This window comes from Oncorhynchus clarkii, unplaced genomic scaffold (assembly GCF_045791955.1).
Source record: "Oncorhynchus clarkii lewisi isolate Uvic-CL-2024 unplaced genomic scaffold, UVic_Ocla_1.0 unplaced_contig_10308_pilon_pilon, whole genome shotgun sequence".
NCBI lineage: Eukaryota > Metazoa > Chordata > Actinopteri > Salmoniformes > Salmonidae > Oncorhynchus > Oncorhynchus clarkii.
The window spans coordinates 25,013-50,583 of record NW_027258095.1 but is presented as its reverse complement, the minus strand read 5'-3'; the positions used below and the strand labels follow the sequence as shown (position 1 = coordinate 50,583).

Genomic DNA, 25,571 nt, shown 5'->3' with positions numbered 1-25,571 from the left:
GTACTAGTCTACACACAGCTATATAGAATCCCAACAGAGTACTAGTCTACACACAGCTATATAGAATCCCAGAGTACTAGACTACACACAGCTATATAGAATCCCAGAGTACTAGTCTACACACAGCTATATAGAATCCCAGAGTACTAGTCTACACACAGCTATATAGAATCCCAACAGAGTACTAGTCTACACACAGCTATATAGAATCCCAACAGAGTACTAGTCTACACACAGCTATATAGAATCCCAGAGTACTAGTCTACACACAGCTATATAGAATCCCAACAGAGTACTAGTCTACACACAGCTATATAGAATCCCAACAGAGTACTAGTCTACACACAGCTATATAGAATCCCAGAGTACTAGTCTACACACAGCTATATAGAATCCCAGAGTACTAGACTACACACAGCTATATAGAATCCCAACAGAGTACTAGTCTACACACAGCTATATAGAATCCCAGAGTACTAGTCTACACACAGCTATATAGAATCCCAACAGAGTACTAGTCTACACACAGCTATATAGAATCCCAACAGAGTACTAGTCTACACACAGCTATATAGAATCCCAACAGAGTACTAGTCTACACACAGCTATATAGAATCCCAGAGTACTAGTCTACACACAGCTATATAGAATCCCAACAGAGTACTAGTCTACACACAGCTATATAGAATCCCAGAGTACTAGTCTACACACAGCTATATAGAATCCCAGAGTACTAGTCTACACACAGCTATATAGAATCCCAGAGTACTAGTCTACACACAGCTATATAGAATCCCAGAGTACTAGTCTACACACAGCTATATAGAATCCCAGAGTACTAGTCTACACACAGCTATATAGAATCCCAGAGTACTAGTCTACACACAGCTATATAGAATCCCAGAGTACTAGTCTACACACAGCTATATAGAATCCCAACAGAGTACTAGTCTACACACAGCTATATAGAATCCCAACAGAGTACTAGTCTACACACAGCTATATAGAATCCCAGAGTACTAGTCTACACACAGCTATATAGAATCCCAGAGTACTAGTCTACACACAGCTATATAGAATCCCAACAGAGTACTAGTCTACACACAGCTATATAGAATCCCAACAGAGTACTAGTCTACACACAGCTATATAGAATCCCAGAGTACTAGTCTACACACAGCTATATAGAATCCCAACAGAGTACTAGTCTACACACAGCTATATAGAATCCCAACAGAGTACTAGTCTACACACAGCTATATAGAATCCCAACAGAGTACTAGTCTACACACAGCTATATAGAATCCCAACAGAGTACTAGTCTACACACAGCTATATAGAATCCCAACAGAGTACTAGTCTACACACAGCTATATAGAATCCCAACAGAGTACTAGTCTACACACAGCTATATAGAATCCCAGAGTACTAGTCTACACACAGCTATATAGAATCCCAACAGAGTACTAGTCTACACACAGCTATATAGAATCCCAACTGAGTACTAGTCTACACACAGCTATATAGAATCCCAACAGAGTACTAGTCTACACACAGCTATATAGAATCCCAACAGAGTACTAGTCTACACACAGCTATATAGAATCCCAACAGAGTACTAGTCTACACACAGCTATATAGAATCCCAGAGTACTAGTCTACACACAGCTATATAGAATCCCAACAGAGTACTAGTCTACACACAGCTATATAGAATCCCAGAGTACTAGTCTACACACAGCTATATAGAATCCCAGAGTACTAGTCTACACACAGCTATATAGAATCCCAGAGTACTAGTCTACACACAGCTATATAGAATCCCAACAGAGTACTAGTCTACACACAGCTATATAGAATCCCAACAGAGTACTAGTCTACACACAGCTATATAGAATCCCAACAGAGTACTAGTCTACACACAGCTATATAGAATCCCAGAGTACTAGTCTACACACAGCTATATAGAATCCCAACAGAGTACTAGTCTACACACAGCTATATAGAATCCCAACTGAGTGCTAGTCTACACACAGCTATATAGAATCCCAACAGAGTACTAGTCTACACACAGCTATATAGAATCCCAACAGAGTACTAGTCTACACACAGCTATATAGAATCCCAACAGAGTACTAGTCTACACACAGCTATATAGAATCCCAGAGTACTAGTCTACACACAGCTATATAGAATCCCAACAGAGTACTAGTCTACACACAGCTATATAGAATCCCAACAGAGTACTAGTCTACACACAGCTATATAGAATCCCAACAGAGTACTAGTCTACACAGAGCTATATAGAATCCCAGAGTACTAGTCTACACACAGCTATATAGAATCCCAACAGAGTACTAGTCTACACACAGCTATATAGAATCCCAACTGAGTGCTAGTCTACACACAGCTATATAGAATCCCAACAGAGTACTAGTCTACACACAGCTATATAGAATCCCAAGAGTACTAGTCTACACACAGCTATATAGAATCCCAACTGAGTGCTAGTCTACACACAGCTATATAGAATCCCAACAGAGTACTAGTCTACACACAGCTATATAGAATCCCAACTGAGTGCTAGTCTACACACAGCTATATAGAATCCCAGAGTACTAGTCTACACACAGCTATATAGAACCCAGAGTACTAGACTACACACAGCTATATAGAATCCCAACAGAGTACTAGTCTACACACAGCTATATAGAATCCCAACTGAGTACTAGTCTACACACAGCTATATAGAATCCCAGAGTACTAGTCTACACACAGCTATATAGAATCCCAGAGTACTAGTCTACACACAGCTATATAGAATCCCAGAGTACTAGTCTACACACAGCTATATAGAATCCCAACAGAGTACTAGTCTACACACAGCTATATAGAATCCCAACAGAGTACTAGTCTACACACAGCTATATAGAATCCCAGAGTACTAGTCTACACACAGCTATATAGAATCCCAACAGAGTACTAGTCTACACACAGCTATATAGAATCCCAGAGTACTAGTCTACACACAGCTATATAGAATCCCAACAGAGTACTAGTCTACACACAGCTATATAGAATCCCAACAGAGTACTAGTCTACACACAGCTATATAGAATCCCAACAGAGTACTAGTCTACACACAGCTATATAGAATCCCAACAGAGTACTAGTCTACACACAGCTATATAGAATCCCAACAGAGTACTAGTCTACACACAGCTATATAGAATCCCAACAGAGTACTAGTCTACACACAGCTATATAGAATCCCAGAGTACTAGTCTACACACAGCTATATAGAATCCCAACAGAGTACTAGTCTACACACAGCTATATAGAATCCCAACAGAGTACTAGTCTACACACAGCTATATAGAATCCCAACAGAGTACTAGTCTACACACAGCTATATAGAATCCCAGAGTACTAGTCTACACACAGCTATATAGAATCCCAACTGAGTACTAGTCTACACACAGCTATATAGAATCCCAACAGAGTACTAGTCTACACACAGCTATATAGAATCCCAACTGAGTACTAGTCTACACACAGCTATATAGAATCCCAACAGAGTACTAGTCTACACACAGCTATATAGAATCCCAGAGTACTAGTCTACACACAGCTATATAGAATCCCAACAGAGTACTAGTCTACACACAGCTATATAGAATCCCAGAGTACTAGTCTACACACAGCTATATAGAATCCCAGAGTACTAGTCTACACACAGCTATATAGAATCCCAACAGAGTGCTAGTCTACACACAGCTATATAGAATCCCAACAGAGTACTAGTCTACACACAGCTATATAGAATCCCAGAGTACTAGTCTACACACAGCTATATAGAATCCCAACAGAGTACTAGTCTACACACAGCTATATAGAATCCCAACAGAGTACTAGTCTACACACAGCTATATAGAATCCCAGAGTACTAGACTACACACAGCTATATAGAATCCCAGAGTACTAGTCTACACACAGCTATATAGAATCCCAGAGTACTAGTCTACACACAGCTATATAGAATCCCAACAGAGTACTAGTCTACACACAGCTATATAGAATCCCAACAGAGTACTAGTCTACACACAGCTATATAGAATCCCAGAGTACTAGTCTACACACAGCTATATAGAATCCCAACAGAGTACTAGTCTACACACAGCTATATAGAATCCCAACAGAGTACTAGTCTACACACAGCTATATAGAATCCCAGAGTACTAGTCTACACACAGCTATATAGAATCCCAGAGTACTAGACTACACACAGCTATATAGAATCCCAACAGAGTACTAGTCTACACACAGCTATATAGAATCCCAGAGTACTAGTCTACACACAGCTATATAGAATCCCAACAGAGTACTAGTCTACACACAGCTATATAGAATCCCAGAGTACTAGTCTACACACAGCTATATAGAATCCCAACAGAGTACTAGTCTACACACAGCTATATAGAATCCCAGAGTACTAGTCTACACACAGCTATATAGAATCCCAACAGAGTACTAGTCTACACACAGCTATATAGAATCCCAACAGAGTACTAGTCTACACACAGCTATATAGAATCCCAGAGTACTAGTCTACACACAGCTATATAGAATCCCAGAGTACTAGTCTACACACAGCTATATAGAATCCCAACAGAGTACTAGTCTACACACAGCTATATAGAATCCCAGAGTACTAGTCTACACACAGCTATATAGAATCCCAGAGTACTAGTCTACACACAGCTATATAGAATCCCAGAGTACTAGTCTACACACAGCTATATAGAATCCCAGAGTACTAGTCTACACACAGCTATATAGAATCCCAGAGTACTAGTCTACACACAGCTATATAGAATCCCAGAGTACTAGTCTACACACAGCTATATAGAATCCCAGAGTACTAGTCTACACACAGCTATATAGAATCCCAACAGAGTACTAGTCTACACACAGCTATATAGAATCCCAGAGTACTAGTCTACACACAGCTATATAGAATCCCAGAGTACTAGTCTACACACAGCTATATAGAATCCCAGAGTACTAGTCTACACACAGCTATATAGAATCCCAACAGAGTACTAGTCTACACACAGCTATATAGAATCCCAGAGTACTAGTCTACAAACAGCTATATAGAATCCCAACAGAGTACTAGTCTACACACAGCTATATAGAATCCCAACAGAGTACTAGTCTACACACAGCTATATAGAATCCCAACAGAGTACTAGTCTACACACAGCTATATAGAATCCCAACAGAGTACTAGTCTACACACAGCTATATAGAATCCCAACAGAGTACTAGTCTACACACAGCTATATAGAATCCCAACAGAGTACTAGTCTACACACAGCTATATAGAATCCCAGAGTACTAGTCTACACACAGCTATATAGAATCCCAACAGAGTACTAGTCTACACACAGCTATATAGAATCCCAACTGAGTACTAGTCTACACACAGCTATATAGAATCCCAACAGAGTACTAGTCTACACACAGCTATATAGAATCCCAACAGAGTACTAGTCTACACACAGCTATATAGAATCCCAACAGAGTACTAGTCTACACACAGCTATATAGAATCCCAGAGTACTAGTCTACACACAGCTATATAGAATCCCAACAGAGTACTAGTCTACACACAGCTATATAGAATCCCAGAGTACTAGTCTACACACAGCTATATAGAATCCCAGAGTACTAGTCTACACACAGCTATATAGAATCCCAGAGTACTAGTCTACACACAGCTATATAGAATCCCAACAGAGTACTAGTCTACACACAGCTATATAGAATCCCAACAGAGTACTAGTCTACACACAGCTATATAGAATCCCAACAGAGTACTAGTCTACACACAGCTATATAGAATCCCAGAGTACTAGTCTACACACAGCTATATAGAATCCCAACAGAGTACTAGTCTACACACAGCTATATAGAATCCCAACTGAGTGCTAGTCTACACACAGCTATATAGAATCCCAACAGAGTACTAGTCTACACACAGCTATATAGAATCCCAACAGAGTACTAGTCTACACACAGCTATATAGAATCCCAACAGAGTACTAGTCTACACACAGCTATATAGAATCCCAGAGTACTAGTCTACACACAGCTATATAGAATCCCAACAGAGTACTAGTCTACACACAGCTATATAGAATCCCAACAGAGTACTAGTCTACACACAGCTATATAGAATCCCAACAGAGTACTAGTCTACACAGAGCTATATAGAATCCCAGAGTACTAGTCTACACACAGCTATATAGAATCCCAACAGAGTACTAGTCTACACACAGCTATATAGAATCCCAACTGAGTGCTAGTCTACACACAGCTATATAGAATCCCAACAGAGTACTAGTCTACACACAGCTATATAGAATCCCAAGAGTACTAGTCTACACACAGCTATATAGAATCCCAACAGAGTGCTAGTCTACACACAGCTATATAGAATCCCAACAGAGTACTAGTCTACACACAGCTATATAGAATCCCAACTGAGTGCTAGTCTACACACAGCTATATAGAATCCCAGAGTACTAGTCTACACACAGCTATATAGAACCCAGAGTACTAGACTACACACAGCTATATAGAATCCCAACAGAGTACTAGTCTACACACAGCTATATAGAATCCCAACTGAGTACTAGTCTACACACAGCTATATAGAATCCCAGAGTACTAGTCTACACACAGCTATATAGAATCCCAGAGTACTAGTCTACACACAGCTATATAGAATCCCAGAGTACTAGTCTACACACAGCTATATAGAATCCCAACAGAGTACTAGTCTACACACAGCTATATAGAATCCCAACAGAGTACTAGTCTACACACAGCTATATAGAATCCCAGAGTACTAGTCTACACACAGCTATATAGAATCCCAACAGAGTACTAGTCTACACACAGCTATATAGAATCCCAGAGTACTAGTCTACACACAGCTATATAGAATCCCAACAGAGTACTAGTCTACACACAGCTATATAGAATCCCAACAGAGTACTAGTCTACACACAGCTATATAGAATCCCAACAGAGTACTAGTCTACACACAGCTATATAGAATCCCAACAGAGTACTAGTCTACACACAGCTATATAGAATCCCAACAGAGTACTAGTCTACACACAGCTATATAGAATCCCAACAGAGTACTAGTCTACACACAGCTATATAGAATCCCAGAGTACTAGTCTACACACAGCTATATAGAATCCCAACAGAGTACTAGTCTACACACAGCTATATAGAATCCCAACAGAGTACTAGTCTACACACAGCTATATAGAATCCCAACAGAGTACTAGTCTACACACAGCTATATAGAATCCCAGAGTACTAGTCTACACACAGCTATATAGAATCCCAACTGAGTACTAGTCTACACACAGCTATATAGAATCCCAACAGAGTACTAGTCTACACACAGCTATATAGAATCCCAGAGTACTAGTCTACACACAGCTATATAGAATCCCAACAGAGTACTAGTCTACACACAGCTATATAGAATCCCAGAGTACTAGTCTACACACAGCTATATAGAATCCCAGAGTACTAGTCTACACACAGCTATATAGAATCCCAACAGAGTGCTAGTCTACACACAGCTATATAGAATCCCAACAGAGTACTAGTCTACACACAGCTATATAGAATCCCAGAGTACTAGTCTACACACAGCTATATAGAATCCCAACAGAGTACTAGTCTACACACAGCTATATAGAATCCCAGAGTACTAGTCTACACACAGCTATATAGAATCCCAGAGTACTAGTCTACACACAGCTATATAGAATCCCAACAGAGTACTAGTCTACACACAGCTATATAGAATCCCAACAGAGTACTAGTCTACACACAGCTATATAGAATCCCAACAGAGTACTAGTCTACACACAGCTATATAGAATCCCAACAGAGTACTAGTCTACACACAGCTATATAGAATCCCAACAGAGTACTAGTCTACACACAGCTATATAGAATCCCAACAGAGTGCTAGTCTACACACAGCTATATAGAATCCCAACAGAGTACTAGTCTACACACAGCTATATAGAATCCCAACAGAGTACTAGTCTACACACAGCTATATAGAATCCCAACAGAGTACTAGACTACACACAGCTATATAGAATCCCAGAGTACTAGTCTACACACAGCTATATAGAATCCCAACAGAGTACTAGTCTACACACAGCTATATAGAATCCCAACAGAGTACTAGTCTACACACAGCTATATAGAATCCCAGAGTACTAGTCTACACACAGCTATATAGAATCCCAACAGAGTACTAGTCTACACACAGCTATATAGAATCCCAACTGAGTGCTAGTCTACACACAGCTATATAGAATCCCAACAGAGTACTAGTCTACACACAGCTATATAGAATCCCAAGAGTACTAGTCTACACACAGCTATATAGAATCCCAACTGAGTGCTAGTCTACACACAGCTATATAGAATCCCAACAGAGTACTAGTCTACACACAGCTATATAGAATCCCAACTGAGTGCTAGTCTACACACAGCTATATAGAATCCCAGAGTACTAGTCTACACACAGCTATATAGAACCCAGAGTACTAGACTACACACAGCTATATAGAATCCCAACAGAGTACTAGTCTACACACAGCTATATAGAATCCCAACAGAGTACTAGTCTACACACAGCTATATAGAATCCCAACTGAGTACTAGTCTACACACAGCTATATAGAATCCCAGAGTACTTGTCTACACACAGCTATATAGAATCCCAGAGTACTAGTCTACACACAGCTATATAGAATCCCAGAGTACTAGTCTACACACAGCTATATAGAATCCCAACAGAGTACTAGTCTACACACAGCTATATAGAATCCCAACAGAGTACTAGTCTACACACAGCTATATAGAATCCCAACAGAGTACTAGTCTACACACAGCTATATAGAACCCCAACAGAGTACTAGTCTACACACAGCTATATAGAATCCCAGAGTACTAGTCTACACACAGCTATATAGAATCCCAACAGAGTACTAGTCTACACACAGCTATATAGAATCCCAACAGAGTACTAGTCTACACACAGCTATATAGAATCCCAACAGAGTACTAGTCTACACACAGCTATATAGAATCCCAACAGAGTACTAGTCTACACACAGCTATATAGAATCCCAACAGAGTACTAGTCTACACACAGCTATATAGAATCCCAACAGAGTACTAGTCTACACACAGCTATATAGAATCCCAACAGAGTACTAGTCTACACACAGCTATATAGAATCCCAACAGAGTACTAGTCTACACACAGCTATATAGAATCCCAGAGTACTAGTCTACACACAGCTATATAGAATCCCAGAGTACTAGTCTACACACAGCTATATAGAATCCCAACAGAGTACTAGTCTACACACAGCTATATAGAATCCCAACAGAGTACTAGTCTACACACAGCTATATAGAATCCCAACAGAGTACTAGTCTACACACAGCTATATAGAATCCCAACAGAGTACTAGTCTACACACAGCTATATAGAATCCCAACAGAGTACTAGTCTACACACAGCTATATAGAATCCCAACAGAGTACTAGTCTACACACAGCTATATAGAATCCCAACAGAGTACTAGTCTACACACAGCTATATAGAATCCCAACAGAGTACTAGTCTACACACAGCTATATAGAATCCCAACAGAGTACTAGTCTACACACAGCTATATAGAATCCCAACAGAGTACTAGTCTACACACAGCTATATAGAATCCCAACAGAGTACTAGTCTACACACAGCTATATAGAATCCCAACTGAGTACTAGTCTACACACAGCTATATAGAATCCCAACAGAGTACTAGTCTACACACAGCTATATAGAATCCCAACTGAGTACTAGTCTACACACAGCTATATAGAATCCCAGAGTACTAGTCTACACACAGCTATATAGAATCCCAACAGAGTACTAGTCTACACACAGCTATATAGAATCCCAACTGAGTGCTAGTCTACACACAGCTATATAGAATCCCAACTGAGTACTAGTCTACACACAGCTATATAGAATCCCAACTGAGTGCTAGTCTACACACAGCTATATAGAATCCCAACTGAGTACTAGTCTACACACAGCTATATAGAATCCCAACAGAGTGCTAGTCTACACACGGCTATATAGAATCCCAACATAGGAGGTGGTCCCGTGTAACTCAGTTGGTAGAGCATAGCGCTTGCAATGCCAGGGTTGTGGGTTCGGTTCCCACGGTGGGGGGCCAGTATGATAATGTGATCCCTCTACTGTAAATTGGATAAGAGCGTCTGCTAAATGACTAACATCAATGTAGTAGTAGTCTACACACCGGTATATAGGGGCGGCAGGTTGGTCTAATAAACGAAAGGTTGCTAGATCGAATCCCCCGAGCTGACAAGGTAAACATCTGTCGTTCTGCCCCTGGTAGGCCGTCATTGTAAATAAGAATTTAGTCTTAACATGCAGATGTATGTGCCGATACAGTTCTGTATGTACACACACAAAAACACAAAACAAGACTAGTTGTTAACAAGTGACGGCGAGAGAAGTTGCGTCTAACAATAGTGGTAACTGTTTTTGGTTTGTGATCTGAAGTGTTTTGTTTTTGTAGAGTGATTCAAATTGGTTGTTTCTAAAAAAAAAAAATGGATGACTAATTCTTAACCGCCATTTTAATAAAATCGACAAGACCGGACTTCTCTAAGAAATCCAGACGTTCTGGTTGAAATGGGGGGAGAACCTGAAAGTTGTGTCTAACTTCTCTCTCCGTCATTTTGGACTCCGACTTGACATGTAAGAAACATGTGAAGAAGGTGGTCAACACGGTTACGGTTGGATTATCCAGCTTTAGGTTTGAATAAAAAGGCCTTTCCTTCCTCTGGAGGCCTGCTGTGATGTTCTCACATGCTGGTCACAAGCAGAAACCAATTGAATAAACCCCCCTCCACTTCTTCCTCCCTCCACTATCCCTCTTCTTCCTCCCTCCTCCACTTCTTCCTCCCTCCTCCACTTCTTCCTCCTCCACTCCTCCCTCCTCCACTTCTTCCTCCATCCTCCACTTCTTCCTCCATCCTCCACTTCTTCCTCCATCCTCCACTTCTTCCTCCATCCTCCACTTCTTCCTCCATCCTCCACTTCTTCCTCCCCAATCCACTATCCCTCTTCTTCCCTACCCCTCTTCTTCCTCCCTCCTAAACCCCCCCTCCACTTCTTCCTCCCTCCTCCACTTCTTCCTCCCTCCTCCACTTCTTCCTCCCTCCTCCACCCCTCTCCTTCCTCCACCCCCCTCTTCCTCCCTCCCTCTTCTTCCTCCCTCATCTAGCCCCCCTATGGAATAATGAGGGCTGATACATCCCCAACATCCCCAACTGGCGGAGGAAAGTTCCAGCAGCAACACAATGGTACACATGTTCAAGTCCTCCTTTAGGTCTAGTTACATACCAACAGGTCAATGCTACACATGTTCAAGTCCTCTCAGTGGGTTGGCTGGTAGTCAAATAAATACTCTGTATGGAAAAGTAGAAGTTCCCCTTTAGGTCTAGTTACATAACAACAACAGGTCAATGCCACACCGGTTCTGGTCTAAGCCGTCTCAGTGGGAAGGCTAGAAGGCAATTGCTCACAGAGTCAGCAGCCTATGTATGGACTATGTAAATCCTTGTTATTACCATCTAGGCTAGACGCATAACAAAAGCACATTGAGTGCATCCCAAATAGCACCCTTATCCCGATATAGTGCACTACATTTGATAAGGGCCCTGAGTCAAAAGTAGTGCACTAAATAGGGAAAAGGGAGCCTTTTTGGGGACATGGACAATTCCCTAGACAGACAGTTGACCTGGGAGCATGCTAGCAGCGGTAACTATGGGATGGTAACTATGGGGATGCTGCTAAAAGCAGACCAATAGGAGAGAGACGCTGTCTGAATGAACTGGTTGAACTCTTGTTCTTGGTTTAAAGACTCAATGAGAAGTCTACAAACAGCTGTGGTGGGAATGAGTTCAGTGAGATTTCTTGGGACGTGACGTAGGCTAGGACTCCCACACTTGACGACATAAACAGCATCGTGGCTCCTGGATATCATTGATTTAGCCTATTGTTTAAAATAAAAAAAATACGCAAATAGTAGTCCATTTAAAACATGTTTGCTCGTACCTGCTAGCCCATTACAAAACTCACTTCACGTAATACATACCATTACTCGAGTGAGTATCTCAACTCGGCACAATTAAAACATGTTCACTCGTACCTGCTAGCCCATTACAAAACTCTCACTTCACATAATACATACGATTACTCGAGTGAGTATCTCAACTCGGCACAATTAAAACATGTTTACTCGGCGCCATTTCAGTCTCAATCCCATTTCCCAGCCTGCCATTTTGTTTTTTAAAACAGATAACACCAGGAAAGGCCTTGCTTGGGCAAACATTGCTAGGAGTAACACAACAACACAGCATAGAATTACAACCCAAGATTATTTACACAGTAAGAGACATTGTAGGGCAGTCGGACTTCCTCAGAACACAATGTAAATACGAGTGTTTGATTTGGAGTGTTTTTGAGTTGTTGGGTAATTGTCATGTTGACCTAGCTAGCTTGGTCGGTTTGGACCATCTTGCCCACTCCAACGGTCATTGTAACGACAAACCATAGGAGTTGGCAAGACCTCAAACATCTGGGACCAGGCTAATGCTTTACATTTTAGTCATCTCTCTTATCTAGAGAGACTTCCAGTTCGTGCAATCATCTCCATCGCCCGCTTCACACCAAAGCCTGCCCGCTTCACACCAAAGCCTGCCCGCTTCACACCAAAGCCTGCCCGCTTCACACCAAAGCCTGCCCGCTTCACACCAAAGCCTGCCCGCTTCACACCAAAGCTCCGCCCGCTTCACACCAAAGCCAGCCCGCTTCACACCAAAGCCTGCCCGCTTCACACCAAAGCCAGCCCGCTTCACACCAAAGCCCGCCCGCTTCACACCAAAGCCAGCCCGCTTCACACCAAAGCCCGCCCGCTTCACACCAAAGCCTGCTTCACACCACAGCCTGCTGAATTAACAATAACTATTTTTTTTAAAACTTTCGGCACAAATGAAAAACGCGGCACCCACCCATGGCTGACTGTCTCAGCATCGTTTGGCGTTCGACTCGCCACATGGACGTGCAGTTACAAGCCTGCTGGGAGAGTTAGCGGCTGGCGGAACGAGCAATATCCACCGCCGTAGTACGGATGGAGCCTGACCTGGAATGTGAAGGTCACTGTCGTAGTACGGATGGAGCCTGACCTGGAATGTGAAGGTCACTGTCGTAGTACGGATGGAGCCTGACCTGGAATGTGAAGGTCACTGTCGTAGTACGGATGGAGCCTGACCTGGAATGTGAAGGTCACTGTCGTAGTACGGATGGAGCCTGACCTGGAATGTGAAGGTCACTGTCGTAGTACAGATGGAGCCTGACCTGGAATGTGAAGGTCACCGTCGTAGTACGGACGGAGCATGACCTGGAATGTGAAGGTCACTGTCGTAGTACGGATGGAGCCTGACCTGGAATGTGAAGGTCACTGTCGTAGTACGGATGGAGCCTGACCTGGAATGTGAAGGTCACTGTCGTAGTACGGATGGAGCCTGACCTGGAATGTGAAGGTCACTGTCGTAGTACAGATGGAGCCTGACCTGGAATGTGAAGGTCACCGTCGTAGTACAGATGGAGTCTGACCTGGAATGTGAAGGTCACTGTCGTAGTACGGATGGAGCCTGACCTGGAATGTGAAGGTCACTGTCGTAGTACGGATGGAGCCTGACCTGGAATGTGAAGGTCACTGTCGTAGTATGGATGGAGCCTGACCTGGAATGTGAAGGTCACTGTCGTAGTACGGATGGAGCCTGACCTGGAATGTGAAGGTCACTGTCGTAGTACGGATGGAGCCTGACCTGGAATGTGAAGGTCACTGTCGTAGTACGGATGGAGTCTGACCTGGAATGTGAAGGTCACTGAAGCTGGGATGGTTTTCTAAGTAGCTCTATATTGCTTCCTGGGATACCCCTCAGGTGGGTGATAGATAATGTTAAGCTTCAGGGGACAAGTGACAGCATTTAAAATGAGGAGGAGATGGACAGGTGAGAGAATCTCCACATAGGAGAAACGAATAGCCCTGTGCAAAAACCTCCATGACCCAGATGCTCTCAGACGATGAGAGAAAACATGGTCAGATGAAGAAACAGCAGCTGGAGGCGCAGTGTGCTCTGGGTAATCTATGTCTCCATCAGGGCAATAGGCTGATATGACGGCAGATGTTGTCCCATTACTAGGGCCCTTAATGATCTCTAGCCTGGTTGATCCCCGGTATGGGTATGTGTGTGCGTGCAAGCAACGTGAACAACATGTTGACATTAGGAAACCGCTGTGGCGTTTCGTAGCGTTGCGTTCTTAGGTGTCAGATGATTCCCCGGAAGAGAATTCCACTACATAGCCTGCTAACTGTTCTCAGAAGAAAAGCTGACTGACCAGTCTCAGTCAATACTAAAACATACTGTATCCTACTGCCGTCTCAGTCAATACTAAACACACTGTATCCTACTGCCGTCAATACTAAACATACTGTATCCTACTGCCGTCTCAGTCAAAACTAAACATACTGTATCCTACTGCAGTCTCAGTCAATACTAAACATACTGTATCCTACTGCAGTCTCAGTCAATACTAAACATACTGTATCCTACTGTCGCCAATACTAAAACACTGTATCCTACTGCCGTCTCAGTCAAAACTAAACATACTGTATCCTACTGCAGTCTCAGTCAATACTAAACATACTGTATCCTACTGCTGTCTCCGTCAATACTAAACATACTGTATCCTACTGCCGTCTCCGTCTCAGTCAATACTAAACATACTGTATCCTACTGCCGTCTCAGTCAATACTAAACATACTGTATCCTACTGCTGCTGCCGTCAATACTAAACATACTGTATCCTACTGCCGTCAATACTAAAACATACTGTATCCTACTGCAGTCTCTGTCAATACTAAACATACTGTATCCTACTGCCGTCTCAGTCAATACTAAACATACTGTATCCTACTGCAGTCTCAGTCAATACTAAACATACTGTATCCTACTGCAGTCTCAGTCAATACTAAACATACTGTATCCTACTGCCGTCTCAGTCAATACTAAACATACTGTATCCTACTGCAGTCTCAGTCAATACTAAACATACTGTATCCTACTGCAGTCTCAGTCAATACTAAACATACTGTATCCTACTGTCGCCAATACTAAAACACTGTATCCTACTGCCGTCTCAGTCAAAACTAAACATACTGTATCCTACTGCAGTCTCAGTCAATACTAAACATACTGTATCCTACTGCCGCCAACACTAAAACACTGTATCCTACTGCCGTCTCAGTCAATACTAAACATACTGTATCCTACTGCAGTCAATACTAAACATACTGTATCCTACTGCCGTCTCCATCAATACAAAACATACTGTATCCTACTGCCGTCTCAGTCAATACTAAAACATACTGTATCCTACTGCCGTCTCAGTCAATACTAAAACATACTGTATCCTACTGCCGTCTCAGTCAATACTAAAACATACTGTATCCTACTGCCGTCTCAGTCAATACTAAAACATACTGTATCCTACTGCCGTCTCAGTCAATACTAAAACATACTGTATCCTACTGCCGTCTCCGTCAATACTAAACATACTGTATCCTACTGCCGTCTCAGTCAATACTAAAACATGCTGTATCCTACTGCCGTCTCAGTCAATACTAAAACATACTGTATCCTACTGCTGTCTCCGTCTCCGTCAATACTAAACATACTGTATCCTACTGCCGTCTCCGTCTCAGTCAATACTAAACATACTGTATCCTACTGCCGTCTCAGTCAATACTAAACATACTGTATCCTACCGCCGTCTCAGTCAATACTAAACATACTGTATCCTACTGCCGTCTCAGTCTCAGTCAATACTAAACATACTGTATCCTACTGCAGTCAATACTAAACATACTGTATCCTACTGCAGTCTCAGTCAATACTAAACATACTGTATCCTACTGCAGTCTCAGTCAATACTAAACATACTGTATCCTACTGCTGTCTCCGTCTCAGTCAATACTAAAACATACTGTATCCTACTGCTGTCTCCGTCTCAGTCAATACTAAACATACTGTATCCTGCTGCCGTCAATACTAAACATACTGTATCCTACCGCCGTCAATACTAAACATACTGTATCCTACTGCCGTCAATACTAAACATACTGTATCCTACTGCCGTCTCCGTCAATACTAAACATACTGTATCCTACTGCCGTCTCCGTCAATACTAAACATACTGTATCCTACCGCCGTCAATACTAAACATACTGTATCCTACTGCCGTCAATACTAAACATACTGTATCCTACTGCCGTCAATACTAAACATACTGTATCCTACTGCCGTCTCAGTCAATACTAAACATACTGTATCCTGCTGCAGTCTCCGTCTCAGTCAATACTAAACATACTGTATCCTACTGCCGTCTCAGTCTCAGTCAATACTAAACATACTGTATCCTACTGCCGTCTCAGTCAATACTAAACATACTGTATCCTACTGCCGTCTCAGTCAATACTAAACATACTGTATCCTACTGCCGTCTCAGTCAATACTAAACATACTGTATCCTACTGCCGTCAATACTAAACATACTGTATCCTGCAGCCAATGGCATCTAAGATGTAAACACAGCCTTTGATTGGCTGTCAGTGTGTTAACTGAAGCTCCCAAAGACTGAAATAATATATCTGTTTGAGTGCACTTGAAGTATGCAGAATGCAATACGAACGGTCTTTATCATTCTTGGCATCCGACCGCAATGCGCTACACAGGGTGGTGTGGACAGCCCAGTACATCACTGGGGCTGAGCTCCCTGCCATCCAGGACCGCTATACCAGGCGGTGTCAGAGGGTAGTGTATACAGCCCAGTACATCACTGGGGCAGAGCTCCCTGCCATCCAGGACCTCTATACCAGGCGGTGTCAGAGGGTAGTGTATACAGCCCAGTACATCACTGGGGCAGAGCTCCCTGCCATCCAGGACCTCTATACCAGGCGGTGTCAGAGGGTAGTGTATACAGCCCAGTACAACACTGGGGCTGAGCTCCCTGCCATCCAGGACCTCTATACCAGGCAGTGTCAGAAGGTAGTGTATACAGCCCAGTACAACACTGGGGCTGAGCTCCCTGTCATCCAGGACCTCTATACCAGGCGGTGTCAGAGGGTAGTGTACAGCCCAGTACATCACTGGGGCAGAGCTCCCTGCCATCCAGGACCTCTATACCAGGACCTCGATACCTCCTTCCGTGATTGGCAGACGTAGTACCATGGATAGTACACAAGTTCTGATTGGTTTACAGTTTGGTACTCCGCAGCGTTTGCCTGTCCAGCTAGCGAACTTAAGTACTTTGAAATAATTTGCAAAAATTGACTTTGCCAAACAGAAATGTGTTCAGAATAAATAAATACACAAAATGTAAAAACAAGCTCCTCCCTCCACAGTAGTGCTGATTGGTTAACCAACGTGACGTTTTTTCATTATTTATGTTTTTTAAACAAATTGACCGACATTGATTCAATTACTTCAATTCCATTTCGTTCTGGTGTTTGTGAGCCCAACACGCAGTTTCTCTAGAGAGAAATCAAATAATTTGAGAGAAATCAAGTTCGGAACGATGTAGGAAGTGGTAGTTTTCATTTTCGCAAATATTCAACCTAGTTCAGCGCAGAAATGTGGTAATTACCTACAATGACCATAATTCATTGCGCCATTTTTTTTTCCGACTCAAGAGAGTGATCAGAGAGAAAGAGGCGAAGCGAGAGGTTTTACTCTTAGCAAAATAAGTACAATGACTTTCTATGGGCTTATTTTGGATCTAAGCTTGTCACCTTGCCTTCCTGCCTTTGGGACAATGACTGCCATTGTTAGGGCCAGGGGCATGAGCATCTCATCATTATTTACAGATCTTTGGACGGGATACACTTTCTACACCTGCTACGTTGGGCTAGATACACTCAGAGAGCACATGAGAGAGAAACTTACAAAACAACGACAGGGACAGAGACAGTTTGTGAAAGTATACCTCATCTACTATGAAGAACTAGTAGAATGATTTTCAGACAGCTCTGCAGCCATACTTGGGCAGGCTAGCTAAGTAGAATGAGTACAGACCACAGGCATTGCAGTGTGGGCAGGCTAGCTAAGTAGAATGAGTACAGACTACAGGCAGTGCAGTGTGGGCAGGCTAGCTAAGTAGAATGACTACAGACAGTACAGTGTGGGCAGGCTAGCTAAGTAGAATGAGTACAGACTACAGGCAGTGCAGTGTGGGCAGGCTAGCTAAGTAGAATGAGTACAGACTACAGGCAGTGCAGTGTGGGCAGGCTAGCTAAGTAGAATGAGTACAGACTACAGGCAGTGCAGTGTGGGCAGGCTAGCTAAGTAGAATGAGTACAGACTACAGGCAGTGCAGTGTGGGCAGGCTAGCTAAGTAGAATGAGTACAGACTACAGGCAGTGCAGTGTGGGCAGGCTAGCTAAGTAGAATGAGTACAGACTACAGGCAGTGCAGTGTGGGCAGGCTAGCTAAGTAGAATGAGTACAGACTACAGGCAGTGCAGTGTGGGCAGGCTAGCTAAGTAGAATGAGTACAGACAGTACAGTGTGGGCAGGCTAGCTAAGTAGAATGAGTACAGACTACAGGCAGTGCAGTGTGGGCAGGCTAGCTAAGTATAATGAGTACAGACAGTGCAGTGTGGGCAGGCTAGCTAAGTAGAATGAGTACAGACTACAGGCAGTGCAGTGTGGGCAGGCTAGCTAAGTAGAATGAGTACAGACTACAGACAGTACAGTGTGGGCAGGCTAGCTAAGTAGAATGAGTACAGACTACAGGCAGTGCAGTGTGGGCAGGCTAGCTAAGTAGAATGACTACAGACAGTACAGTGTGGGCAGGCTAGCTAAGTAGAATGAGTACAGACAGTACAGTGTGGGCAGGCTAGCTAAGTAGAATGAGTACAGACTACAGGCAGTACAGTGTGGGCAGGCTAGCTAAGTAGAATGAGTACAGACTACAGGCAGTGCAGTGTGGGCAGGCTAGCTAAGTAGAATGAGTACAGACAGTACAGTGTGGGCAGGCTAGCTAAGTAGAATGAGTACAGACTACAGGCAGTGCAGTGTGGGCAGGCTAGCTAAGTAGAATGAGTACAGACTACAGGCAGTGCAGTGTGGGCAGGCTAGCTAAGTAGAATGACTACAGACAGTACAGTGTGGGCAGGCTAGCTAAGTAGAATGAGTACAGACTACAGGCAGTGCAGTGTGGGCAGGCTAGCTAAGTAGAATGAGTACAGACTACAGGCAGTGCAGTGTGGGCAGGCTAGCTAAGTAGAATGAGTACAGACTACAGGCAGTGCAGTGTGGGCAGGCTAGCTAAGTAGAATGAGTACAGACTACAGGCAGTGCAGTGTGGGCAGGCTAGCTAAGTAGAATGAGTACAGACTACAGGCAGTGCAGTGTGGGCAGGCTAGCTAAGTAGAATGAGTACAGACAGTACAGTGTGGGCAGGCTAGCTAAGTAGAATGAGTACAGACTACAGGCAGTGCAGTGTGGGCAGGCTAGCTAAGTAGAATGAGTACAGACAGTGCAGTGTGGGCAGGCTAGCTAAGTAGAATGAGTACAGACTACAGGCAGTGCAGTGTGGGCAGGCTAGCTAAGTAGAATGAGTACAGACTACAGGCAGTGCAGTGTGGGCAGGCTAGCTAAGTAGAATGAGTACAGACAGTACAGTGTGGGGCAGGACAAAGTTAGACGGCCTGGCTGGCTGCTACTGCCTGAACAGAGATGAGGTGATCAGGCTACTTTAAGGAATGAAAAATAAGTCATTAAAGAAAACTAAAGTAATATACAAAACTGAAATATGTATAATTTCATAGACGTCTACCCAATGTGGAACGCCGAGACAATGGAATATTTTTACTGTTCTGGCAATTCAATGTTCACTATTTTTGGGCTTTGGAATTTCCATTAAAAAGAGCTATAAAATAATTGTAACGCCATTATTTTATAATGTATTTCATGTAAATATCTGAACCAGACCTCAAAAAGCACCAAATCTCTCAGCACCAAATCTCTCAGCACCAAATCTCTCAGCACGACTTGGCAGAGTTCTAGAATCTCAAAAACTAAAGCAGATAGCATGCTATGGCCCACTACCCACAAGGCAGCATGCTATGGCCCATCACCTACAAGGCAGCTTGCTATGGCCCACTACCCACAAGGCAGCATGCTATGGCCCATCACCTACAAGGCAGCATGCTATGGCCCACTACCCACAAGGCAGCATGCTATGGCCCATCACCTACAAGGCAGCATGCTATGGCCCACTACCCACAAGGCAGCATGCTATGGCCCATCACCTACAAGGCAGCATGCTATGGCCCATCACCTACAAGGCAGCATGCTATGGCCCATCACCTACAAGGCAGCATGCTATGGCCCATCACCTACAAGGCAGCTTGCTACGGCCCACCACCTACAAGGCAGCTTGCTACGGCCCACCACCTACAAGGCAGTTTGCTACGGCCCACCACCTACAAGGCAGCTTGCTATGGCCCACCACCTACAAGGCAGCATGCTATGGCCCATCACCTACAAGGCAGCATGCTATGGCCCACCACCTACAAGGCAGCTTGCTATGGCCCACCACCTACAAGGCAGCTAGTTATGGCCCACCACCTACAAGGCAGCTAGTTATGGCCCACCACCTACAAGGCAGCTTGCTATGGCCCAACACCTACAAGGCAGCCTGTTATGGCCCACCACCTACAAGGCAGCCTGTTATGGCCCACCACCTACAAGGCAGCCTGTTATGGCCCACCACCTACAAGGCAGCCTGTTATGGCCCACCACCCACAAGGCAGCTAGTTATGGCCCACCACCTACAAGGCAGCTTGTTATGGCCCAACACCTACAAGGCAGCCTGTTATGGCCCACCACCTACAAGGCAGCCTGTTATGGCCCACCACCTACAAGGCAGCCTGTTATGGCCCACCACCTACAAGGCAGCCTGTTATGGCCCACCACCCACAAGGCAGCTAGTTATGGCCCACCACCTACAAGACAGCCTGTTATGGCCAACCACCTACAAGGCAGCCTGTTATGGCCCACCACCTACAAGGCAGCATGCTATGGCCCACCACCCACAAGGCAGCCTGTTATGGCCCACCACCTACAAGGCAGCTTGTTATGGCCCAACACCTACAAGGCAGCCTGTTATGGCCAACCACCTACAAGGCAGCCTGTTATGGCCAACCACCTACAAGGCAGCCTGTTATGGCCCACCACCTACAAGGCAGCCTGCTATGGCCCACCACCCACAAGGCAGCTTGCTATGGCCCACCACCTACAAGGCAGCTTGCTATATGGCCCACCACCTACAAGGCAGCATGCTATGGCCCACCACCCACAAGGCAGCTTGTTATGTCCCACCACCTACAAGGCAGCTTGCTATATGGCCCACCACCTACAAGGCAGCTTGCTATATGGCCCACCACCTACAAGGCAGCTTGCTATGGCCCACCACCTACAAGGCAGCTTGCTATGTCCCACCACCTACAAGGCAGCTTGCTATGGCCCACCACCTACAAGGCAGCTTGCTATGGCCAACCACCTACAAGGCAGCTTGCTATATCCCACCACCTACAAGGCAGCCTGTTATGGCCCACCACCTACAAGGCAGCTTGCTATATGGCCCACCACCTACAAGGCAGCTTGTTATGTCCCACCACCTACAAGGCAGCTTGCTATGGCCCAACACCTACAAGGCAGCTTGCTACGGCCCACCACCTACAAGGCAGCTTGCTACGGCCCACCACCTACAAGGCAGTTTGCTACGGCCCACCACCTACAAGGCAGCTTGCTATGGCCCACCACCTACAAGGCAGCATGCTATGGCCCATCACCTACAAGGCAGCATGCTATGGCCCACCACCTACAAGGCAGCTTGCTATGGCCCACCACCTACAAGGCAGCTAGTTATGGCCCACCACCTACAAGGCAGCTAGTTATGGCCCACCACCTACAAGGCAGCTTGCTATGGCCCAACACCTACAAGGCAGCCTGTTATGGCCCACCACCTACAAGGCAGCCTGTTATGGCCCACCACCTACAAGGCAGCCTGTTATGGCCCACCACCTACAAGGCAGCCTGTTATGGCCCACCACCCACAAGGCAGCTAGTTATGGCCCACCACCTACAAGGCAGCTTGTTATGGCCCAACACCTACAAGGCAGCCTGTTATGGCCCACCACCTACAAGGCAGCCTGTTATGGCCCACCACCTACAAGGCAGCCTGTTATGGCCCACCACCTACAAGGCAGCCTGTTATGGCCCACCACCCACAAGGCAGCTAGTTATGGCCCACCACCTACAAGACAGCCTGTTATGGCCAACCACCTACAAGGCAGCCTGTTATGGCCCACCACCTACAAGGCAGCATGCTATGGCCCACCACCCACAAGGCAGCCTGTTATGGCCCACCACCTACAAGGCAGCTTGTTATGGCCCAACACCTACAAGGCAGCCTGTTATGGCCAACCACCTACAAGGCAGCCTGTTATGGCCAACCACCTACAAGGCAGCCTGTTATGGCCCACCACCTACAAGGCAGCCTGCTATGGCCCACCACCCACAAGGCAGCTTGCTATGGCCCACCACCTACAAGGCAGCTTGCTATATGGCCCACCACCTACAAGGCAGCATGCTATGGCCCACCACCCACAAGGCAGCTTGTTATGTCCCACCACCTACAAGGCAGCTTGCTATATGGCCCACCACCTACAAGGCAGCTTGCTATATGGCCCACCACCTACAAGGCAGCTTGCTATGGCCCACCACCTACAAGGCAGCTTGCTATGTCCCACCACCTACAAGGCAGCTTGCTATGGCCCACCACCTACAAGGCAGCTTGCTATGGCCAACCACCTACAAGGCAGCTTGCTATATCCCACCACCTACAAGGCAGCCTGTTATGGCCCACCACCTACAAGGCAGCTTGCTATATGGCCCACCACCTACAAGGCAGCTTGTTATGTCCCACCACCTACAAGGCAGCTTGCTATGGCCCAACACCTACAAGGCAGCTTGCTATATGGCCCACCACCCACAAGGCAGCTTGCTATGTCCCACCACCTACAAGGCAGCATGCTATGGCCCACCACCCACAAGGCAGCTTGTTATGTCCCACCACCTACAAGGCAGCATGCTATGGCCCAACACCTACAAGGCAGCTTGTTATGTCCCACCACCTACAAGGCAGCTTGCTATGGCCCAACACCTACAAGGCAGCTTGCTATGGCCCAACACCTACAAGGCAGCTTGCTATATGGCCCACCACCTACAAGGCAGCTTGCTATATGGCCCACCACCTACAAGGCAGCTTGCTATATGGCCCACCACCTACAAGGCAGCTTGCTATATGGCCCACCACCTACAAGGCAGCATGCTATGGCCCACCACCTACAAGGCAGCATGCTACGGCCCACCACCTACAAGGCAGCATGCTACGGCCCACCACCTACAAGGCAGCTTGCTATGTCCCACCACCTACAAGGCAGCATGCTACGGCCCACCACCTACACGGCAGCTTGCTACGGCCCACCACCTACACGGCAGCTTGCTACGGCCCACCACCTACACGGCAGCTTGCTATATGTCCCACCACCTACAAGGCAGCTTGCTATATGGCCCACCACCTACAAGGCAGCATGCTACGGCCCACCACCTACAAGGCAGCTTGCTACGGCCCACCACCTACAAGGCAGCGTGCTACGGCCCACCACCTACAAGGCAGCATGCTATGGCCCACTACCCACAAGGCAGCATGCTACGGCCCACCACCTACACGGCAGCTTGCTATATGTCCCACCACCTACAAGGCAGCTTGCTATGGCCAACCACCTACAAGGCAGCTTGCTACGGCCCAACACCTAAAAGGAACATATTAAACTTTAAATAATATTTACCTGCACCGGTCGCCGAACACACAGTTTCCTTTCTGAAAGAACTTGCAAATCATAACTGCAGCTGGTTGACTGGTGTTGAGATCATGGGAATATCGACAGTTGGTGCCTTCTTTGCAAAGCCCATGCATGAAATACCTGCGAATAAACCAAAGACAAAACACAAAAAAAAGTCACACAAATAATTTGAAATGTGCTCTGTTGAAACACCTGCGAAAGGGAAAGACAAAATGGGAATAAATGTCTGCTGAAGTTATTTCACATCGATTACAAACAGAGGTGTTCAAACAAACAGCCTGAATGTAGCTTTTGAACCGAACGATGATGCTCGTTGTAAAACGTCACAGTGGGAACATGAAGACTAGAAACAATTCTTCCTGTTATCAATAAAACAAATGTATCACTTGGGACAAAATTAAGGCCTAAATGATACCATTATTTCAGGAGCTTTGACTCAATACTCCATTGGTGTAACTCCAACTAATATCCAGCGGAATTCAGAGACCAGTGGACAGCTAGTAAACACAGTAGCACTATTACAGAACTGGCATTGACGGTGTTGACCACGTTCAGAGTGTAATTCACATTAGATAACACAGTAAACACTGACTTATGTAATTCTAGCTAGTTAGCTGGTTGTCTCTACCGCATTTCAGCTTTGGTCGAGGAATGAGAGCTCTGCGAAATATCCAACCATATTTACACCCCCCGGAATCATTTCAGTGTTTGGCTGATAAATATTATCATATTAAACCATTTTAATTATATTGAATTCAGCGTCTATTTGCCGCTGGGTCTCCGTGCGTTTTCCTTTTGTGTTGCCATTGCGGATGTTACTGTGTATCACTTTGAATCGTACGGGGGAATTTCTCTCTAGTTAATAATGTCTCAACTGCAGGACGAAGCCGTTTTACCGTCGGCTGCCTGTATCACAACAAAACACAGCTGGGCTTGCTACCGGAGCACAAAAGACGGCGTTGTAAAGTCGCTTAACAAACGGCCAAAACCCCCGGCGTTTTGGTTACAAACCATGGACAACATCAACATAGTGGTGCTAAATTGATCCCCGGGTCTGGTCGTTACCTGCAGGTGACGTGTTTGGTCCAGGCTCCTGGTATTGCTGGAGCCGCTGTAGCTGCTGCCTCCGCCATTGCTGTTATGTTGAGGTTGAAGCCCAGTACCCGGATCTTCCCGGAAAGTCGAGCTCCGAATCGGGAATCTTCGGAAAATCGACGCTGCTGCTGTTTCTCTTCATGTGACCTGTAATGTAATGAAGCCGAGTACCCGGATCTTCCGGAAAGTCGAGCTCCGAATCGGGAATCTTCGGAAAATCGAAGCTGCTGCTGTTTCTCTGCATGTGACCTATAATGAAGCCCATGCA

The 25,571-nt window shown here is 45.0% G+C and overlaps 1 protein-coding gene across 1 annotated transcript in view; it reads right to left on the bottom strand.

Moving 5' to 3' along the window:
* Window positions 1–25,351, bottom strand: part of LOC139395362 (probable E3 ubiquitin-protein ligase makorin-1) — a 51,407-nt gene extending 26,056 nt beyond the window's left edge. Inside the window, exons 1-2 of the mRNA XM_071142930.1 lie at window positions 25,274–25,351; window positions 24,194–24,328 (exon numbers count right to left, since the gene is read on the bottom strand). Coding sequence (XP_070999031.1) covers window positions 24,194–24,328; window positions 25,274–25,341 — 203 coding nt within the window. The 5' untranslated portion in view covers window positions 25,342–25,351. The remainder of the gene's footprint in view (window positions 1–24,193; window positions 24,329–25,273) is intronic.
* Between the last annotated feature and the right edge of the window lie 220 nt (window positions 25,352–25,571).